At 35.9% G+C, this 21,977-nt stretch overlaps 2 protein-coding genes across 4 annotated transcripts; both read left to right on the forward strand.

The window, feature by feature from the left end:
- Positions 1 to 656: 656 nt before the first annotated feature.
- LOC137962897 (uncharacterized) lies at positions 657 to 5,724 on the forward strand. Of its 2 annotated transcripts, none has more exons than XR_011115181.1 (9): positions 657 to 1,172; positions 1,760 to 1,971; positions 2,156 to 2,437; positions 4,042 to 4,164; positions 4,407 to 4,551; positions 4,631 to 4,866; positions 4,962 to 4,998; positions 5,092 to 5,282; positions 5,489 to 5,724. XR_011115181.1 is itself a non-coding variant. In XM_068810023.1 (9 exons), the coding sequence occupies exons 1-9, from the start codon at positions 827 to 829 to the stop codon at positions 5,503 to 5,505; spliced, it is 1,461 nt and encodes a 486-aa protein (XP_068666124.1). In that variant the 5' UTR covers positions 657 to 826; the 3' UTR covers positions 5,506 to 5,724. The 2 variants fall into 2 exon arrangements, 1 of the variants encoding a protein (XP_068666124.1); XM_068810023.1 differs by having other exon boundaries at positions 5,092 to 5,154.
- Positions 5,725 to 6,466: 742 nt separating this feature from the next.
- Positions 6,467 to 10,781, forward strand: LOC137961935 (dolichol-phosphate mannose synthase subunit 3). 2 transcript variants are annotated; one of them, XM_068808589.1, is made up of 5 exons: positions 6,688 to 6,776; positions 7,554 to 7,625; positions 8,577 to 8,708; positions 8,871 to 8,978; positions 10,335 to 10,781. In XM_068808589.1, the coding sequence occupies exons 3-5, from the start codon at positions 8,607 to 8,609 to the stop codon at positions 10,392 to 10,394; spliced, it is 270 nt and encodes an 89-aa protein (XP_068664690.1). In that variant the 5' UTR covers positions 6,688 to 6,776; positions 7,554 to 7,625; positions 8,577 to 8,606; the 3' UTR covers positions 10,395 to 10,781. The 2 variants fall into 2 exon arrangements, with proteins under 2 accessions (XP_068664688.1, XP_068664690.1); XM_068808587.1 differs by lacking the exon at positions 7,554 to 7,625 and having other exon boundaries at positions 6,467 to 6,776.
- Positions 10,782 to 21,977: the final 11,196 nt, after the last annotated feature.

Consider the following 21,977-nt stretch of genomic DNA (forward strand, 5'->3'; position numbering starts at 1 on the left):
ACCATTAAAATTCATGTAAATTTGGCCTAGACCAAAAGGGGTGATGAGGTTTGATAAGATTGACTTGAATCATCAAAGTTAGACTAATCAAGTCTTGTGGGTGTACATAGGTGAAGTAGGACTCCTCCAACCTATCCCACCCATGCCCAAATCAGAATTTGACTTGGGGTCCATTGCAAGCCAATTAAACAAACAAAAATAAAATTTTCACAATATTAAATATAATTTTCTTAATTATTTTAATTTTAATTAAGATTATTTAGATATGAATTGATCTAATACGAAAAGCCATTTTCCAATCAACGGCTATCTCAACCTACCAATCATGATCAAACGACTGAGATAACAGTTTCACATGTTTCGCACCAAATGGCTTTTTGTATTGATCAATCGTTTAATCAAATAATATTCCAAAATATGAGGAATTGGCGAAGGCTGAGATAGCAGTTTCACAGGTTTCGCACCAAATGGTTTTTTTATTAATCAGCCGTTTAATCGAATAATGTTTATGACCAAAATATGAGGAATTGGGATATATAATTGAGGTAATCCATATATAATTAAAGAGCGTAAAAATAAAAGAGGCGGTGCTTGGTTCTGTTGTTCTGGAACTCGAAAGGAAGGACCTTATTATCAGCTTAATCGATGCTCCTTTTGAGCTTGTTAGCTCTATCAGGGGACTGATCGAATGAGTGGAGAGTAAACAGTAATCCGCAACTGGGAATTGAGAAACAAACTGGAAAACATTCGAGCAAATCAAAAGACTGTTTCATGATCGTCAGTTCCCGAAACGTTCTTCTGGGGTAGCGATAAAATCCTCGGCATCATGCAGCTTTCGGTGTTCAGTCATGACTCTGTCGTCCCTTTGCCTTCTCTTCTACACCATCAACTGCCAAAACACCCTCAAATCGCGTGTTTCAAAACTTGGTGTCCGCTCCAACGGCTAGTTTACTTCCCTTCCACATCTATACATAAATCCAAGAATGCTTCTGCAACATTTGGTTTCAGACCGAAAGCTTACATGGAAGAGAAAGCCCCTTCTGCGTATTCTCCGGCTAAGGCACTTCGACAGATTCTAGAATCGCCGGGGATTCATCAAGGTCCTGCTTGCTTTGATGCTCTCAGCGCTAAACTTGTAGAGAGAGCTGGGTTCAAGTATTGTTTCACGAGTGGTATGTGTTTATTTTTTATTGCTAGGTGGTAATTCTTTCCTACTCAACGAAGTAATGTTTTTCAGCTCTTGGCGCTATATCTTTTTTTTTTTTTTTTGGTTGTATAGGATCTGTTCGGGGTGTGGTTCCCAGATGGTTCAATTTGAAAATTGCTATTGTCAAGTTGCGTGATTTTAGCAAAAGGCTGCAACCACTTGCTTCTCATAGTTAATTTGAGTTACTCATATTGGAGTTGCATCTTTCCAAGTATCTATTGTTCTTGTTGCCATTTGGAATTATCCATTTAACTCCTGTTGTGAAGTTCACTTGTTCGTTATAGCGTGTAGCATGTCTTGTGAGAGTGAAAGTGAACTTAAATCCTATTGGAATATAAGCTTTTCTAAAGGTAACATGGTAGCTGTAATAACATGCGAGGAAAAGGACAACCCTGACATGAAATACCAGAGATTCTGCCTGGTTGTTGTGCCTTCATGTTATTTTTCTTTGTGGCCTTTTTTCTTACATAAAAGATTCAAATTTTACTTGGTAAGTCATCGGTCACAGCTTTTCTTATTAATTACTCATTCTAGTTCTCCTTCTTCTTTCAGGCTTTTCTGTTTCAGCTGCCAGGTTGGGATTGCCAGATGTTGGTTGTATTTCCTATGGAGAAATGGTAGATCAAGGACGTAATATTACAGAAGCTGTATCGATACCCGTCATTGGAGATGGGGACAATGGCTATGGAAATGCTATGAATGTCAAGAGAACTGTCAAAGGATTCATTAAAGCAAGTTTTGCTGGGATAATTCTTGAAGATCAGGTAGAACTTCTGGTTTCTTTCTTAACATCTTCAATCTGTGTTAGATTATTTTCTGCTGGATAAATTAGCCTGTTGGTATCTTCACTTCTTACTTGCAAATGGATTTTCTGGTTTTCTTTTTTATTGCTTTGTTCAATTAACAATCTTGAAAATTTTCATATTAATATCACTATTTCCTGGAAAGGTATCTCCAAAAGCTTGTGGCCATACCCAAGGGAGAAAAGTGGTCTCCAGGGAGGAGGCAGTTATGCGCATAAAAGCAGCCATTGATGCTCGAAATGAGAGTAGATCTGACATTGTTATTGTTGCAAGAACAGATTCTCGTCAAGCTGTATCATTGGAGGAATCACTTTGGAGGTCACGGGCCTTTGCGGATGCTGGAGCAGATGTTATTTTCATTGATGCACTGGCTTCAAGAGAAGAAATGAAGGCCTTGTGTGATATTTCTCCTCTGCTCCCAAAGATGGTAAGTTGTTAGTGTCCAGTATATTCAAAATTGAAACAGGAGTTCAGATTATTTTTCCATGACACACATAATTTGCATAATTAAAACCAGCCATTTTCTATTGCATGGTGTTAATTAGTAGTGATGGTGCCCAATTTGGTGTAGATAAAAGGTGAGTTAACCATCAATGAATACCTCAGTAGTGCTTGATCTACTTACTCATTTGCCTGTCGAGGTTTAGATGAGTGAACAGTCTTATCTCATTGATTTGATGTCTTCCCCTTGAAGAGATGCATACCTCTTGTCTAAAGTAATTGTGTATTCCTTTTTTCTGTTCTACTATCCTGTCAAATCTTGTGCCAGAAATTGTATCATTAAAAATAAGGATCAGAAGAAATTATTTCATCTTTAACTATCATACATTTGAAAACATACTGAGGAAACAATCTTATTTTAAGACACTCCTATTGTTTCTCTACGTGAATAGACGGTAAATTTATACTTTACATACATGCTCTTCAAGTCCATAAGTCCGGATGGGCCTTAAAAGATGAGAATATCTGCGTCTGTCAAGTAAAGCATACTCCAGTGCTCTTTGAGCTTTCCTGGTGAAATTTCCAAAGTGATGAAGATTTGATAACTGCAATCTACCTGTGGCAAATTCTTCGAGATTCAGATATGCAAATTTATATATGGAGCGGCTTTGCTACCAAGTATATTGACCGAAGGGGAGGAAAAATCCTTGTTTGGAGTATCTACTCTCCCATCTCCCTTATTGAATTCCATCTTCTCATTGTCCTAAAAAAGATATTAAGTAATGTGTTTGACTTATTGGTGGGTATAATACAAGCATTTTTTTTTTTAATGCCAAGGAAAATCCTATAACTATTAATTGGAAAAGACCTCCTAACTTCGACTAATCATTTCAGGATGAACCTGAACCTAACTTTAATATGGTCTCAGAGTACCCCATTAAGTTTGTATCTTGTTTGTGTTATCCATATCTCCAACCCATTGTCCGTTTGTTTACACCCAGATACAAACATAACTTTAATATGGTCTCAGAGTACCCCATTAAGTTTGTATCTTGTTTGCGTTGTCCATATCTCCAACCCATTGGCTGTTTGTTTATACCCAGATACGAGGGGAAGTGTTTGTGAGAATAATCCCCCATGTAAAACGTTGAAAAATCCTGTAGTTATTAGTTGGGAAAAAGGCATCCTAACTTCAGCCGGTAACTTTATGGTGGATTTGAACCTGAGTGTTTCCTTCTTCTTGCCGATAGGATTCTGAATGGTAACAAGTGAGTGTAAGTCTCCCCTAGCTTCTTGGAAGCCAATATTTATTCTTCATTTAAGTATGATGCTTTGTCAATTGTATGTACTTCTTGCCTCATTTTTATCCTCTTATTGAATTCTCTCTTCATTGCTGTCCAAAAACCGAAACGTATCTGTACTTTTGGTGGAGAATAATTAATTGGATCTCTAAGATGTTAACAGAAACATTACAGGCTCTATTAAAATTAATAGATCAAAGTCTTCCTAGTATTTTTAATTAATAATTACTGAATAATGTATGTACCTCAGAGAACCAACTGAACTTTTTCTTTTTTCAAATCTGTGTAGGCTAACATGCTTGAAGGTGGGGGGAAGACCCCAATACTAACCCCACTTGAACTGGAGGAGATTGGCTTCAAGCTTGTTAGTTATCCATTGTCCTTAATTGGGGTCTCAATTCAAGCAATGCAGGTAATGAGTTCTTCTTCCTTCATTGGTTTAATACATTTTATACCAGACATCTCCAATTTTTCTCTGTCTGTTATTTTTCCGTTTTACAGTATGGAAAAGTCTTTTGCTTAATTTCAGCTGCCAAAAATGTTGGTAGGTATGATTTAAAAGGTGGATTGGAGGTTGAAGTGGTTCATGTTGCTTTAGGTTCATTTTCTTCATATGGAATAGTTTGGTTGCTAAAGTGCTTGAAACTTCTACAGGATGCACTTGTTGCAATAAAAGGAGGCCGTCTTCCGCCTCCAGGGACCATGCCATCCTTCAATGAAATCAAAGAAATAATAGGATTTAATGCTTTTTACGAAGAAGAAAAACGCTACACTACTACAGCCAGCCGTTTCCAAAGAGGTTGACCCTCTGTTCTACAAACTTAATTCCAACAGCAGCTATCCAATTTTATTCTAATGAAAATGTCAAATGCATATAGGTTATTCACTTGAAAGCAGGGATGGGTATGATATACAACCTGCAGCCCAAGATGATAGAGAGCAAAGAGGTGACAGCTCAAAAGATGGAGTGGTTGAAGTGATAACCCCATATGTATATGATGACAAATACAGATCAAATGAGTCAAAGGGTTCGTTCTCAGGAATCTGGTCTCGATCACTGAGAGTCAAAATCACGGGAAAGGATGAATTTGTGAAGCTTGATGTCAGGATACCTGTAAGGTTTTTAACCCACTTCTAAATGTGTATTCACACACGTTGTTGCTCAATACAAAACAAATGTCTTGAGAATGCACAATTTCTGTTTTGCAGGCTGGGTTCATAGAAGGATTCACAGACATAATTCAGGGTAATGAATTCTTATTAGAGTTTCTAAAAGACTTTCTGATGTATTTGCACTTGATAGGATAGAAATGTGAAAACCTCTGCTGATCTTTGACAGGTGTTGGGGGCATAAATCTCAAGGAATTATTAGACGATGTAACAGTGGATGTGGATCTTGATGGTAATGTCCAAAGAGGAAGGAAATTGTTAGATTTTGTTGACACAATGGGTGACCGGATTGAAGTGTTTTTGGAATGAGACCATCCAAATTTTACAATTCATCTACTCTCGTCCAAAACATTGCAAATGGTATAGGCATTTGATGTCTCTTCTATTACATTGATAGATATGGCTGCACTTCCTTCCTCAAAAATCTCCATTAGAGTTTTATAGTAATCTGAACCATCATGTTCTGTACATTGGCTTTATCCAATCTCTGTTGCACATCTATCTTTTTGTCAGATATAATCTTTACATGATTGCTAATCTTGTTTCTCATTTTATTTGCAAACTAGTTGTTGTGCCACAGTAACAAACTTGCTCCAGTGAAGAGTGGTGCAGGAGAGAGAAGTGGAGTAAAAATGGACAGGGACATGGGAGTTGCAGAACAGTCTTTCCTTTTTGAACTAATAGACATCTTTTTTGTGTTTGGTTTCTTATTAGTTTGCTTTTGCTTTGTTCTTCAATTAGCAAACAACATTCTTTGCTTTGTGAGATGATATAAAACTATACCCTTCAACTTTGTTTCTTATTTCTGTCCCACATATAATCATGTCCCCGAGAGGAGGGTGAGACTTGTGTTAAGAGTTCTGAAGAAGCCTCTTTAAAATTTGAGGAAATAACAGTGCAATGCACAGGCAAAAAAATAGCAAATAATAATACAAAAAAATTATTCTAATTTTTTTTTATTTAATAAAAAAATGTATTTTAAACTAAAAAAGTTTAAGAAGACAAATGAAATTATAAAATTCCATATATTAGTATTATGAATAAATCATAAACATTATTATAATATTATAAAAATAATAGTAAACCAAAATGCAATTTAAAGGAAGTAAATCAAAACAAAAAAGCATAAATATTAAAAAAAATCCAAATATAAAAATAATTTAAAAAAATAGAGAACAACAAAGATAACATAATTATATATTTTAAATATAAAATAATACTATAAATATAAATAATAATTCAATTAAAATAGATAAGAATTTTAGAGTTAGAAAAATGTCAAAGTAAAAAAAGAAATTTAATAATAAGAATGAAAAATTTAATTATAGGAATAAAAAAATATTTTTTTCAGTAATAACAATAATGTTAATATGTTCAAAGATATTAAATAACTTTTGGGGTTGAAGAGTTTGTGATCAATTCCATGGGTTTTAAAAACCCAATACTCAACTCTTCCTTTCCCCGTAATTTGTTTTTTAAGTACACTAACCCTATATCATGATGTCTCGATATCAAATTCCGTCTTTTTTAATTTGTCCCAAGGTCCTGTTAATGCACACTGAGGGAGTAATTCACTTTCCCCCTCGACAGAGAGCTTCGACGCCTTCCTCTCGCCCTCTCGCCGTGCCTGCTCCCCTTCTGCCGCCGCTCGCCCTCGCCCTCGACGGCTTCCTCTCAGCCGCCCTCTCTTCCTCTCAACCCAGTCTTCGTCTCAGCCACGTCTGTCGCCCTTCTTCTTCTCCGTTCCCCTCTGTTCATCCTCTTGCCGCCCCTTCTCTCAAAACTGAAGCCTATCATTTCATCCTCCCGCCGCCCCCTCTCTCAAAGCCGAATTTCAGAAGCCGATTGACCAAGGTAGTTTTTTACGGTTTCTGTTAATTTTGATAAAAATATTTTTAGGTTTCTGTTAATCGATGCATTGATTTTAATTTGGGTATTTAATTACTGTATTGATTTTTCGTTGTGAGTTACAGTTTAATTACTGTATTGATTTTTCGTGTGATTTACAGTTTAATTTCTGTTAATGAAATTTCTGTAACTTTGATTTAAATTGAAGTTATTACTAAGTTTAATTGAAACTTGATTGAATTGATCTCTACCTTTATTCATTTTCTGTATTTTAGTTTATAGATTTCTAGGCCATTGAATGTTGTATTTTATTTCGATAAATTGAGCATAGTATTCAATAATGATGATTTTGAATGTTGTTTATGATTTCTGTTAATTAAATGATGATTTTGTTCTAATAGATGATTTATTGAAGTTGATTTCTATTTTTTAATACAATTTTCAATTTTGTGTGTTTAGGGCCTAAACCTTTTCCAAATTTTTAGGGTTTAAAATTACTAATTTAAGAGTGATAATTTAGATATTTTAAAAGTAAGAATTTGATTAAGTATCTAGACATTATAAAAGTAATATGTTTGTTTAGATATTTTTAAATTATTTATCTGATTTTATTAATTGAAAAGTTTAATAAAACTATCTTAATAAAGTTAAATCTATCAGATTATTTCATTAATAAACTCATTCTCCACTTTTCACTACATTTTCCATTGTGGCCTACAAAAGCCATCAAATGGTTCCTTCACCTTTTCACATAAAATCCTTTCTTATTTTCCCTGTCAGCAGCAACTTCACAGGCATCTGCGAGTTCACATCCTGAGCATTGTAATCGTTTACAACTTATAGAGGAGTATTCAGGTATGTCATAGAATCGATGGACTCCCAACATGACATGATTCAAGTTCATGGGCAGACTCTGAATTTTGAGGAAAATTGCTCTCTGTTGATCAATTTGGATATCAACTTTTGAGCACTTTAATTCAAAAAATTTATTCTTGCTACTCATACTTTACAATAATAGTTTCAGTTTCTTAGACCAGATATTTTCGTTTTTTATTTGCATTTAGAGCGAACATATCCAAACAAACCTTCCCATCGTGTTTTTTGGGAGGGAGTTTGTTTTGCCAATTTGGTTTAAGAAAAGGCATGACTAGATAATTTTTCTTTTAATAATTTTTTTTAATGAAACTGCACACAAGATACTGGATTTCCTTTATTAAAATAGAAGAAATTGATCCCAACTGTGGCATGCATGATCCTGGAATAATTAATACATTCTGATACTTCTCAGTATAGAAATTATCCATTATTGCTGGTCGTGCTTTCTTTCTTAGTGTGTTCTTTGATGATTTATTTATTTTTAGTAACAGTTGCAAATGAGTATAGGACGTGTAAGGATTGTTTTAAAACTGAATAGCTGCAGTTGGGTTTGACTGCCTCAAGCTTCAGTGGTCTTTAACCTTATTATAAACAAACTTATTTCCAAGATCCTTTTCGGGATTTTACCCTTGGAGAAGACAGCTGAAGTTTTTTTGAATGTATTGTTACATACCTTTTCTGCCATTGGAAGATAAATTTTGTTGCTGGATGTGGCATTTTATGTGATTCCTTTTTTTCAACGATGTATTTTTATATCTGCATCTTTTTGCTTCTTTCTTCCTTTTTTTTTCTGTCACTTTGTAGTGTTTGATGCTTGTGTCCCCTGTCATCCTTTTGTTATATGAAAAGAGAATCTGCCAGGCATTATTTCCCTGTATCATAATGATGAGAATTCCTTTTAAGTGGTTATACTATCTGCTTCGTATTCAGGGTAAAAATATTAACACTATAAAGAACCAGATGAAGCACATACTGAAGATCATATCATTGCTAGTTGCCATCTTTTCCTTATGGATTGGCCTCCTACAAGCATCCATTGTTCCTCGCAGTTATTCTTGGGTGGTAGGTTTGTCATACTTGATTATCTGGTTTGTGTTATTTTTCTTAGCTAACATCCTACTGAGTTCGATTTTTAGGTTATTTTTGTAATACTTGTTAACATAGTTTTTTCTCTTTTATATTTGTTTTTTAATTTTTATAAAAACTCCATGGTTCCCTGTGTAGCTGCCGGTCTATTTAGTTGTATCTCTTGGATGTTATGGTCTTCTAATGGTTGGAGTTGGTTTAATGCTATTTCCTACATGTCCTCAAGAAGCGGACTTGCTGCAAAAGGTTACTTCTCACTACTTTCCTTAATACCGATCACCTATATATTAATATTATGCTTTCTTATGCTCAATTAATTGCTGAAAATTTTTAAACAGCAAATAAAGTTTCTCCAGTTTATCTTGCTTTCATTCAGCTGTTGGAAAACTCCAAAAAGAATAGAAAACCACAGTTTGATGGTTCAGTAAAGTTCCATTCTAGAATTTCACTGAAATCCTGTGAAGTGTTAACATCTGTAGTTCACCATTTCTGAAAGCCTTTACCATCAGGTAGGGCACTGAGCCCTCAAATCTCCACAAAACTTCAGGTCCTCATGCTGGAGGTTCAGTGATCACCTGTACAATAACTCTGCTGTGTTTGAATTTCTTGCACTTGCAGAGCAAGTATCTTCTATGTTTATTGGATATATTTTTGAGCTACACTCCTATACACAGTTATGGTTGGTCACAGTCAAAAGTTGCGTTGAACTTTATAACTGTCTGATTAACAACATTGAGAGCTGGCATAAACAGGCTTCAAAATAAATACACAAGTATACGGGTTACTGACAAGCTGGCACAAAGTGTAAAAGCCAAAGTAATATAACTTTGGATGTCTTATATATTTTCCCCTCCTAATATCATTAGTGGTTGTTGCTCACAGCCTAAGGCTCCTCCTGTTCCAACTACTTATTAGCTGTGATCTGTTGTCCTCTACCTCATAAATTCATCTGTGATCAATTCATCAAAACAATAGCGAGGTTTTTGTGGGATTTTCTTTACAAACAAATATAAACTAATCAATACAAAGAACTCCTAGCATGAAGGAATTAAAACTTAGAAAATTTAAATGAAAAAATAATCTCTTGGAATGTCTGGAGAGAAATTGATTTGTTGAGGTAAAATGGGGAAATGTTGAAAACATCTGTGCCCTAAAACTTTTTGGGATATATGGTCGTCAAACAGTTTGTTAGCTGCAAAGTGGACTTATCAACTAATGGTGAGGTTTTCATAAAAAAACTGACTTTTATGGACCTCCTTTCTCCACTGACCAAACAACTGTAACAGTTCAGAGCATTGGCATATGTAATTGCTCTTAGGTACTTCTTTTGTTGTTTAGAAATGGATAAGAAAATACAGTTCAACTTTATGTTCACTTCAAGTTGAATCTGGGTCTGTAAAAGTATCCCAGTGAGTACATAGGACTTGCCTGTCACTGTTTATACTTGTTTCCGTAGTTTTCAGAATCAATTGTCTGCCAGGAAGTTCTACTATCAAATGCTCTTGACGGTTTTTGTCTTTCTTTATGTTCCTTCATAAATTCTAATGTGGATTTGATTGTTTATTCAATTTATGGTATTGAATGATATATTTTCATATCCAGGACATTGCAGAGGCTAAAGACTTTTTGAAGGTAAGAGGGGTTGATGTGGGCTTGGATTAAAATATGCTCCTACGGCTGATTTGACGGAGGAAATCCTAGAGATACCTCAGCTCAAGCACAAGGTTCTTTCAAATTTCTTTCACTTAACCCTTGACCCTTGGGTGTCATGATAGAAACACAATTTTGGTTCAAGCTAGGTCCACTGTGCTCTCATTAGATTGGTTTTAGAAAACGTGTTCCATGGTTCATGGAATCATGGCCGGCTCATTAAACAGGTTTCTTCGTCCACTACTTCCATTTCTGTTCAATTTTTTGGGTCTTCAGAATTGGTGTGTAAGGAATACAATGTGTAGACATACGTTGTCAGGCAATTAGCAGATTGGCGCTGTCGTATGCGAATTAATAGCCGCATTGGCATGTTCTTGAATGAAATTTTGTTTTTATTTATGCTTTTGAATCTTAGAAGTCTGTTTTCTTGCTATACTAATCTTGACTGGAAGTGTGCCCCCTTGTTATGGATTGCAAAGTGGAGGATATTTCATTTCTTACTGATTGCATCAACCCAGATATATCTGATGGAGCTTGCGCTTCAGGTGATCTTTAATTGGATTTATTTTCTGCACACTGAGAAATCTGCTAATTCGGAAACTTTTGTTGCCCTAGACGTTGGTTGGGCCCTAGTGCATGCACACCAGAAAATAGTATCATCAGATATTTGGTCTGTAAATGACACAGGAAGAAAGTGGGGTTGATTGATGGGTGTAAACGTTATTATACTGCAAAGAAAATAGCAAAACTCATGAGAATATGCTTACAATGCAAAGAAATCCAATGGAGAAAACCTCTCCACAGTGACCAAGTTTTCTACAGTCACAAAGCTGTGTTTGCTAACACAGTTTTGCAACCCCAAACAGAAATGAGTTGCAGATTTACTCAATCCCTTCTTGCAGCTTAGTGGTTCGTAAAAGAGAGTTTCGACTTGGTAAAAGATCCCTGAAAAAATGAATCAATTAACGTCAAAAGAAACACTTTTAAGTTAGATTTTGAAAAATTCATCACCTGAAGAACGACTTATTGCTAGTTTTTAAAGAGTATACTTCTCTCACAATTTCCTTCAGATATAAAAAAATTCTGTCTTGAATCGCTCTTTAAGCTGTTGGATGGATTTCCATGCAACCAAAAGTGATATCTCAAGAGCACGAGAGAGAAGGAAAGACGCGCTCAGGAGATAAGTAATTGCTATCCATAACAGCCAGGAAATTACCAGATCACGGATGAAAGCACTTCAGATTCCAAAAATTCTGAACTGGGATGGATGGATGCTGATGGACTTCCCCATCTGCCAAAAAAGGTAGGAGAAGTAATATAAGAGAGCAATCACTATACCTTCTCCAACAATTTTTCTCACAGAGGAGAGTTATCATAGCCTTTCATTTTAGATAGCAAGAGAATCCTCTGTGCTCTTTGAGTAGCTCCCTTCTTTGTTCGTCTTCAACCACAGAAGAATGTGAGCTCCCACAACTATCAAAACAGCTATGAAAACATTGCACGATTCACAGAGCAAGTTGCCAGCATCCTCTCAATTTCTAAACACGCAGATAAAGTAAGAGATATAGATTGACATCTCAAATTTTCCATGGCTGAAACAATTAAGTGAAGAGAAGGTCATGAAGGTTGCACAGGTTACAGTAGATGTCTCCGAAAAAGGAATACAGAGTCTCCAAAAAGGTTGCATTCACTGCAGCCCAGTCAGAAATTGAGGCAACAAAAATTAGACCTTCCTGGCAGAATACCATGAGAAAGAGAAGCTCACACTCCCCGCATCAATATTTATCACAAAAGTGAGTATCAGGTCCTGAAAGGACAGAGTAACAATAAGTTTTACAGACTAATGTTTGTCTCATCACCCTCAGCCACACTGTCTCGCAGCACATTTCTCTCAACAAATGCTTTTCAAGTCCAAAAGTCCTGGTTTGGTCTCATCAAAGTGTAATAACAAAAATTTGGGTATTTTCTTTTTCTTCTTTGCCAACATTGTTGACTTGTATTTGTTCATGGTGAAAGATAGGCTTCTCTGTAGCCTACACAAGCACATTGAGATTCTTTCTCCTATTCACAGTCTTTGTAGCACCAGGAAAAGGAGCTCGTCATATAAGTGAAATAGGTCTCTTTAGTCAAGTGGATGCTTGGCTTATTATCTTCTCTGGGTTAAGACCAATCAGTGAACAACTGATGGTTGATTGATTGTTCAAATATGGATTCTTTTCCTTTCACCTTACACATTTTTTCAGTATGAATAGAAGTTCGGTCTTAAGATACATGAACATACATAAAAACAGAAGTCCAACTAAGAGTGCAAGAATATTTATAAATAAACAGAAGTAAAATAGAAGTCCATGTTGATCACTTATTCAGGCTGAAGCAAATTTTGGGAAGAGCACTATGTGCTCTAGGCGATACAGGAAAGCACTTAATGATAGAAGAGGAAAGCAGGTTTATAACTACAAAATTGTATCTGCAAAAATGTAAATTACAGCTTAGTTGGAAGAATTGGACAAGACCATCAACATATTAACAGATTTAACAATAGATACAATGATGCAGTATATTATAATATGGAAGATCTAGCTGAGAAATATCTAAAAACAAGAGATCAACCCAAAGCTGATGTTCATGGAAGAAGAAGGAATAAAAAAATTCAATTAAAAAAGCCTGAAATCCCTAATTTTGGACAAGTTCCAAGAATAAAAGGTCCTAAAAATTAGATAGTTTCTCTAAATTGCACTTTCCTATTCCAAACTTGCAGAAGTTAGAAGTTTTATTGGACAAGCAGCTTAGTGATTTTATGGGAAGCATCACCCAAATAACAAGCTATTTAGTTAAAAGCTCCAATTAGAAAGTCTTGTCAATTAATAATTTCTTATTTTTAGTTTGGGTCTTTGTTTCTAAATAGAGAAGTCTAAAGTTAGCAACTCGATAGATTAGAAGTCGTTTTCTGTTTTGAGTTTTTTTTTCTTCCAGCAAATAGAACTAGATTAGTCCTAATTATAGTTTATTTCTTAGAATGGACAGAATATAGGAGTTTCCTATTTTGTTTATTTGTATACCTATAAGAGGCCTTCATATGTAACACAGAAATTGCTCCTTTACTACTGAATAAGTACTAGTTTTTGTTCTCTTTTGGATATCAGAAATTGCTCCCATATAGTCAGTATCTAATTTCTCTGAACAACACACGGTAAATATTTTCATTTGCTTAGTATCTAATTTCTCTGAATAGTACTTAGTATTTATTCCTTAATCAATCTCTACAATTAATTTAATTTTGACTTTCAAAATTAGGGGTGGACATGTTTAACAGAAGTTGGAGTGGAGGGTGGGGCATTTTAACTGGTTCCAAGCTTGTTTTTTGAACTTATATTTCTATTTACTTTACAAAATATCAGTTTGACATCTGGTTGCTTGAATGGTTTTATAAAGCCCTTGGAAAGATAACTTTTTGAATAACTGCAACTTACCATCCACCCAGACTCAAAATGTGTTCAATATGTCATAAGGGCCCCTGCCAGTCCAAAGTGGCAAGGCTAAATTAGGTTACATTCAACAGTCAGCATTATTTCACAATCATTTAGGATGTATTTTTTCAAGTCTGAGTGACAAGGAGCTCTCCTATTCACTCTTGAATGGTAAACTTTTTGAAAAAAAAAAACAACTCTTAACAATGGAGATTTTATTCAAAACAAAGATGAAATTTCAACAAGCCAACTCATTGAAGCCAGGCCAGTCAAACTGGGACCAAAGTTTTGCAACTCAAGAGGACAATTTCCCCTGTGAGGTCACCTTACCTGGTTTGACCAGTTCTTTGGTTCTGTATATTAAATTTTCTATTATATAGTATAAACATAACTATTTAATAAATATTTTAAAATGGTAAGAAAATATACTTCCAAACTTAAAGATTGAGAAAAAATGAAAAATAAGTCATCTTCATCGTAAAACCATTACTTGTTTGTTAGTACAGTGCCAAAAATACAAAAAAAAAAAACCCACAAAATACAAACAAACCTTTTTAAAAAAAATTACAAATAAACCAACAGCTTATGCTTTAGTGGTATATAAGTGAGAGAAACATCACAACGAAGCTCTTCAGAATTAAATAGAACAGCAACAAGATGAGTTCAAAAACAGAATACCAATCTATTTCTCCAAGAGGCATTGAACCTCAGTGGTTTGTTTGCCACTACTTTGATCTTATGTTGTAACTTTAAATCTCCGATCCCTACTTTAGAATCAAAGCATATTACAACCCAGGCGGATTGGTCATTCTGGTCCCAGCCAAGTCAACTGACCTGGCAAGGTCATTCAGCTATTTCAGAAGCCAGTTTATCTGGCAGTAAAGAACCCAGTTTAGGTTCTGGCTGCCAGTCAAACTGGTTCAACCAGCTGAACCAACCCCTCTCAGAACATTAATTGGGATTGTTCCAATGGTGTATCCCTTCATCTGGAAGTCTAGTATCCAAACTTGATGAGAGAAAAGGATTATCAATTCTCTTAGGACTACAACTGGGTTTCATATAGAATTTTCCTGCTGAAATCAATTTGCATATTCTTCAGCAACTGATTCAACTCAGAGTAAACAGAAGAAACATGATATGAACCATGTAATTATTTAGAACAGGACGATCAAAGTAAACTGCCTATTGATGTGAACATCATCGCATATACTACCCTAATCAATCAGTTACAGACAAACATATATAAATCTCCATAGAAATCATTTGGGAGAGAAATACTTCTTAGGCGACACATCCTTTAACAGATAATCCCACTATAACATCCAAAAAGAAATTGTGAAATGCTAGAAAAGCAATGAGCAGCAGCAGAAAACTATCCATGTGGCAGGGGGGAAATGGCAGAAGAGAAGAGAAATAAAATTAGGTTAGTCTTTTTTTTGTTGTAATAAGGCAAAATAGGAAGGGTATTTCCATCTCATAACTGAAACCTTTTCAGTCCCTGCTTAAGCTCACCAGCAGTCCTCGAAAACATTCGTTTTAAAACTTTTTGGAATAGCTCAGTAATTCAACTTTTTCAGGTTTTGAACCTTTCTAAAAAGCTGTCTCACAAACAAGCTTCTTAGAAAAGTTTAGGATTTCATTCAGAAAAGCTAATTTCCAGTATGTTAAAGTTAAGCCAAACACGGCCTTACTGTCTCTGCCTTCTCCTGCTATTTTAGTTCTCCCTTGCTCTTTTCAGTTGGTAGTGTCAAGGTGGAAAGAAGTTTGTGCAGCTCCATTATTAATCTCAAGGATTTCTACTGATGGTTCCTACCAGCAATCTTCCATGGCACCACAGCACTAGCAACCCCTTGAAAAAGGGGTCACCCTAATCACTTGTTTTACCCCTAGCAATTCGCTTTCCTCAAAGGAGGGTTGTACCACAGAAAAACCCACTTATCAAGCACTTTCATGAAGAGAAGCCTAAAAGTTGATAGTTATTATTGTTAAGGGTGTCCACAAGCAGCATACAACCTCTACATATCTATTCCTTCTCGTCCACGATTTCTTATTTTTGGTATATTACCAGTTCATTCTCATATATACTACATTCTCATCTTCCAGTAGTTGGTCCATTGACCACAGTACCAGTGAAGAATCATTAACCTTGCTATTATTGGAGTTTTTCTTCGTTTCTGTGAGTGAAAAAAAAGAATAAAGAACATTGTTGGAAGCCAGAACCAGAAAATAACGAACCAAACAGCTAAAGAATAATGTGACCCTAGCCAATTTTGAGATTTTCCTAAAATTCTAGCTCAAGGCAGAAACTTACAGGTGTAAGTCCATACATAACGTTGGCAATGCGGTGCCTTTATCTCAGGAAGCAAATGAGTAGCAGGATCTGAACCCTGAATTCAGAATTTCTCCATCACACATGGAAAATTTTGGAACAAATTCAGAAACTAACTCCCATTGATTCACAAGAGTATACATCCTTGACATTTTAAAACTGAGAAGAACTAGAAAATAGCAAACGAGAAGAAAGGAAATAAACTTGCAATTTTATCACATATAATGAGGCCCCGAATTGCCGTCGCCTTTCCCGTTATCCCCCACCAATCCACCAGGATGCTGCAAGACCTGTCCCGGCAACCCACCACCTATACCACCGCCCAACCCGTCTCCTCCTCCCCCAAAAAACTGACAAACCAATCTCACCAAAACGCCCAAAATCTGCAACTGATGGTGGCACGAATCAGCATACATTTGCATCATCTGCTTCTCGTGTTCCATTTGCATCCCCATCATCTGTGCCCGCCACTCCATCTCTTCTTCCTCCCGCCTCTCCTCCATATTCATCCTCCTCTGCCTCTCCTCATCAATTTCCCTCTCCAGCTGCAACCTTCTCTCGTACTCCCGCCGAACCCAACCGGCCTCTCTCTCCCCCAACTCGTCCAGTTCTCTCAGCCTTTTCCGCGAAGAACCCTTCTTGGATCTTTTTACGACATCGTCATCTTTCTCATCATCGTCTTCTTCTTCCGCTTCATCGTCTTCCCCATAGAACCCCAACCCCAAAACGCCTTCTCCTACAAAATCAAAAACTGGGTCCTCTTCATCCGGATTGCCGTTATTGTCATTGTTACCGCCATTGTTCTGGAAGTCTTTTGTGTTGGTGGTATCTTTGACATCGAGTTCGTGATCACCGAATACGTGCTTGTATTTGAGGAAATTGGACCAGTGGTTCTCGCCGTCGGACCAATTAAAGTTCCCAGCGGGAAGCTTGATCTTCTGCTTGACGCCGAGGTACTGATGGCGCATGTTCTGGATTTTGACAGAAACGTCGCGCCATGTCCATCGGAAGGGAAAGCAAGCGGGGTCGCGGAGGTGGTGGACGGAGTTCAGGTGATCGGCGATGGGTTCGAACTTCTTCTGTCGAGTTTTGAGCTTAGCAAGTGAGCCGGAGTTGAGTAGCTCGGAGTACTTGTTGATTAAGGTCTCTTCTTCTTCCTCCGTCCATTTCTTACGCTTCATCATCTTATCGAGTCCGAGGAAAAGGAAGGATTTCTGTGAGCAAATGAGCTGCGCGACACGGGGACAGTGAAGTTGCGCCGAGGATGAGAGTGGGCAGGTATGGCACTGCTACTGACGGCACCTTTCAGAAATCGCGTTTCATTGTCAAAAGGTCAAAAGCTTGAGTGGAGCACACGTAACGGAGCCAAGGACCAATAAGATTCATTTGTTCGTATAAATAGATTTTACATTACTTTATATACGAATAAAGACGGTTTAGCGCACCTACATTTAAAAATTTTCAACTCGAGTTTTACCCTAATAATTTTAATCTAAGTTTTAACTGACCTCAAGCTTCAACATTCATTTAAAACTTTTCAAAAAATACATATCTCGAGTTCGTACTCCAATATACATTTAAAATATGTCAAATAAATTATATATAAAATTATATTTACATTTTATATAAAATTGAAAATGACCTCTACTTCAAATTAGGTATAAGGGTGGTATCGAATCCAGTTGAGTCTGAACTTTGTTCAAGCCAAGTTTGATTTAAATATTTTGAACTAGAGGTCAAGCTCTAGCCGAGTTCGAGCTTAACCAACATTTAATACTCTATATAAAATATATGTCAAATAAATTATATATAAAATTATACAAACATTTTAAAAAAAAGAATGATAGAGGAGGTTCAGGATTGAATTTCAATAATGGATTGAAGCACACCAATATTAATCTTTTTTACTCCAAATGTTGTTTAACTTGTTTTGTAATTTTTGAATCTGGCCATAAATTTACTATGGCCTCCTTAGTGCCCCTGGTTGAAAATTTATATTCTAGAAAAAACTAGAAATATTTTTACTATGATACATATTTCCAAAAAAACCTTTAAATAAAATTTTATTACTATTAGTGACTTATTAGAAAATTACAAGAAATATTTTAAAATTTTCTTAGGAAAGTTAAATGGACCTCTTATTGCCTCTTCTAGGGAAATAAATAAAAATTAATAATCAATCTAATATATAACTATAATTATCGATAATTTTTTAATCAAATAAAATGTCAAACACAAAATTGCAATGAAAATTGCCTCATGTTAAAAGTATTATGGCATCAACTGTCAAATACTTATTCAAAAATTTTCTATACGGTTCTCTATCCCATCTTGGCAGAAAAATCTTACTTAGAAAATTATATGAATTTTTTAATAAGAATTTTCAATTAGAAATTTTTTTTACAAAAAACATGAGACACTAATAGTTCCTATAAACTTATTTATACTAAAATGTATTTTCAATTTCTTCAAGAGTCATGAAGAAGGAGAGTTTAAGGAATTTTATTTTTTTTCACATCTTCCTCAAGGGAGGGGGGGATTATTTACCCTAGTTCTGGTTTTCCGCCAAGAAGACGCGGAGGTAAGGGGGTTACGGCGCCGGCGAGGACTTGTCGTCAGGGATGACGACGGCGACGGAAATAGAGGCGAAGGTGAGGGGAGGAAGAAATCGAATGGACGGCTACAAAGGTGGCCGACAAGCAGCTGTCGACAGCGACAGAGGTGGCAACAACAGCGGACGAGAGGGGCTCGACGGTGACGAGGGGAGGAAAAAATCCCCCCCCCTCGCTCTCGCTCGCGCTCTCCCGATCCCGGTTCTGACTCGGCCCGTTAAGGAGCTGGCTCACGAGCCATCGAGCCGAACCTGGATTCGGTCGAGCTCGGCTCGTTAATTTAAACGAGTCGATCCCAGATCTCGAGCTCGACTCGAAATCCAGGATACTGAATCAAACCGATTCGAACTAGAGCTGCAGGCGAGCCGGCTCGATTCGAAACCACCCCTACATCCTAATATAAATGAATTATTTATATATATATATATATATATATATATATATATATGTGTGTGTGTGTGTGTGTGTGTGTGTGTGTGTGTGTGTGTGTGTGTATTTCTCTATCTTCTAATAAGGTTTTAGTGTTCTTTTTTATTATTGCGGACTTTATTTTTTTCTTTTGCCCAAAATTACTTTTATTCCTTTACATCGTGAGACTCCGACTTTTCTTATTCACAAACAAAGCTTCCTCCAATCTTCCCTTTGGGGGGGTTAGTGCACATGACTCAGGACATGATCTTCATGCGCATTATGCAGTTCATGTCCTGGTGTCGTTAAGGGGCGTCGAAATTCATGTTATGTACATGAATATACATGAATTAGGAGTTCATGTCCCAAGAGAACGGCAGAAAGCGCTTTTTGCCCGATTTTGAGAATCATCTACATGACTCTCACGCGGGGCTGTCTTTCGGGGCTCTCTCTGCCGCACACCTCTCTGCCATTGCATTCCCGCAGCCCTCTCTCATTCTTTGCTCCCTCTCTCGTCTCCATTCCTGCAGCCCTCGCTCGTCTCTGTTCCCGCAGCCCTCTCATTCTCTCACAAACAAAGCTTCCTCCAATCTAAATGTAATACCCTAGTTTTGTTCATGTGCAATACCCTTCTTGATTCACTCCTCATACAATTCCTTTAGGTAATATTCTAGACCACGACATGGAGAACCCGTAAGCATAGAAACCCGGTTTCTTTAAGAGATCCACATCTTCCTCATAATGATGATAAGAATCAACGACAATGTCTCCATTGCTCATGTCCTGTATCTTCCATGGATATTGATGTGTGAAGTTGTCCCTAATAGCAATCCACAGATAGAGTTGCAAAGATGGTAATGTCATATCTTTAAGAGACCAAAACATTTCATGCTTACATATAGATGACTTGACAATTTAATTATTAGGTATTCAGGTTTGACTTTGTTGGTTGGCTATAAGAGTTATATCTTGAAAAAGGTCAAAGCAAACTTTTGTTGCTGTTTTTACCTCGAAGTCGAGTTTGTTGCATGTTTCAAGGCAATATCATATGGTATCTGGTTGAAGAATTTCATTATGAGGTTTCGAGTTGTTGAATCAATCTCTCGGCCATTAAGGATCTAGTGTGATTTTTTTATTGTTGTGCTCTTGGCTAATAATAATAAAAGACGAGGTTGAAGTAAACACATCAATATTAAGTATTTAACCATCAAAGAGCATGTCAAATCATATCAAGTGTTCATTGAGTACATGCGTATTGAACAAGTGATTACAAATCCATTAGCAAAAGCATGACACCTTGTTTGTTTAAGGATCATCTAACCATGATGAGACTTTGTTCAGATTGATCACTTTTATTTTAATATCAAGTGTTGTATTTATAACAATATTTCAGTGAATTTTATTTTTTAGTTGTCTTCTCTTATGGCTAGTGTACATGCATGTTTTGAGAATTACAAATATTATTTTGTTACTTTGGACCCAGAAAAAACATTTGAAGCTTGTTTATGAAGTAATTACCATATTTGATATGTAAGGTAATCTTTTTTTACAAAAGGACTTACCGCCATGATTCATATGACTTATCCTTGTTTGTGCTTGAAGGAAGCTCATGCCAAGTAAGAGAGTATCAAAAACGTTTCTAGGATATTAAGTGGCTCAAACTTGTCTTCACATGGGCCCTACTAACTGGGTCCATAATATACATAACTAAATCAAGTATACATTTGTAGAGAGTTCGTTCCTCTAATGGTGGGAAATATATATCTAGGGGGGGTTAGTACACATTGTAAGTGTGGAGGGAAAGTGAGAGGGAATGTAAAGTACTTTGTTTGTATTAGTGTACATAATGGAAAGTGCAGTGTAAAGTACTTGTTTATGTTAGTGTGCACAATGGAAAGTATGGAGTAAAGTGCATATAGATTATTTATTAAATAAAATATTTTGATATATCTGACTTTCAGAAAAATAAATTAATATTAGTTAATACATTTCACTTATGTTGTACACTAACAGGGCCTATAAGTGATTTAACATGTAGTATTAGAATATATTAATATCCTAATTAATAAAAAATTATATTATATTACTTAATGATTATAGTTTATTATAAATTAATACAATAATTATGTGCGACTAGAATAAATTATTAAAAATAAAAAACAAAAAAAACATAAGTGAATATAATAAATAAATAAAATTATTTTTAATAACATAAGATATGTTTTAACATTAAAAATTACTAATTTAATACAATAATAAAAAATTTAATATAATAAATAAATATATATTTATCAATAACATAATATATTTTTATGTATTATTAATTAATAATATATTGTCACAAAATTTAAAACCATTGGTTTAATTAATTATAGCAATGGGAGAATTAAACCAAAATAATTTATCACATATTTATTTTAAAAATATTTTAATTATAACTATTAAATCACTAATTTAATGTAGTAATTATAAAATAAATATATTAAATAAATAAAAATAATTATTTTATAAATAAAAAATATTAAACCATCGTCTTCCTCAAAGGCAAGAGACTACGGCGGTGGGCCAGCGGGCAACGGTGATAGAGGCGACGGGCCAACGAGCAACGAAGACGAAGGTGGTACTAGAAGAGAGAGAGGCCTAGAAGCTCTGCAACAGAGGCTCGGCCTCCCGTGCTCTGCGACGGAGGTCGAGAGGCAGAGGAGAGGGAGGCCGAGAGAGAAGAGAAGCCGAAGGTCACACAATAGAGGGCGATTGAAATCGCTGAAGGTCACAAGCG

Source organism: Aristolochia californica, unplaced genomic scaffold (assembly GCF_029961685.1).
Source record: "Aristolochia californica isolate CCGP_79_NKW_82.1479 unplaced genomic scaffold, dmAriCali1.0.hap1 SCAF_4, whole genome shotgun sequence".
NCBI lineage: Eukaryota > Viridiplantae > Streptophyta > Magnoliopsida > Piperales > Aristolochiaceae > Aristolochia > Aristolochia californica.

What these genes read in the sequence shown, in the direction of transcription:
- LOC137961935 (XM_068808587.1), top strand. Translation starts at nt 6,474, where the DNA reads ATGCACACTGAGGGAGTAATTCACTTTCCCCCTCGACAGAGAGCTTCG. An exon ending in TCAGAAGCCGATTGACCAAG is followed by an intron (nt 6,777 to 8,576) that starts GTAGTTTTTTAC and finishes CTTCGTATTCAG; the next exon opens with GGTAAAAATATTAACACTAT. An exon ending in CTCGCAGTTATTCTTGGGTG is followed by an intron (nt 8,709 to 8,870) that starts GTAGGTTTGTCA and finishes TTCCCTGTGTAG; the next exon opens with CTGCCGGTCTATTTAGTTGT.
- LOC137962897 (XM_068810023.1), top strand. Translation starts at nt 827, where the DNA reads ATGCAGCTTTCGGTGTTCAGTCATGACTCTGTCGTCCCTTTGCCTTCT. An exon ending in AGCCAGCCGTTTCCAAAGAG is followed by an intron (nt 4,552 to 4,630) that starts GTTGACCCTCTG and finishes AAATGCATATAG; the next exon opens with GTTATTCACTTGAAAGCAGG. An exon ending in ATTCACAGACATAATTCAGG is followed by an intron (nt 4,999 to 5,091) that starts GTAATGAATTCT and finishes GATCTTTGACAG; the next exon opens with GTGTTGGGGGCATAAATCTC.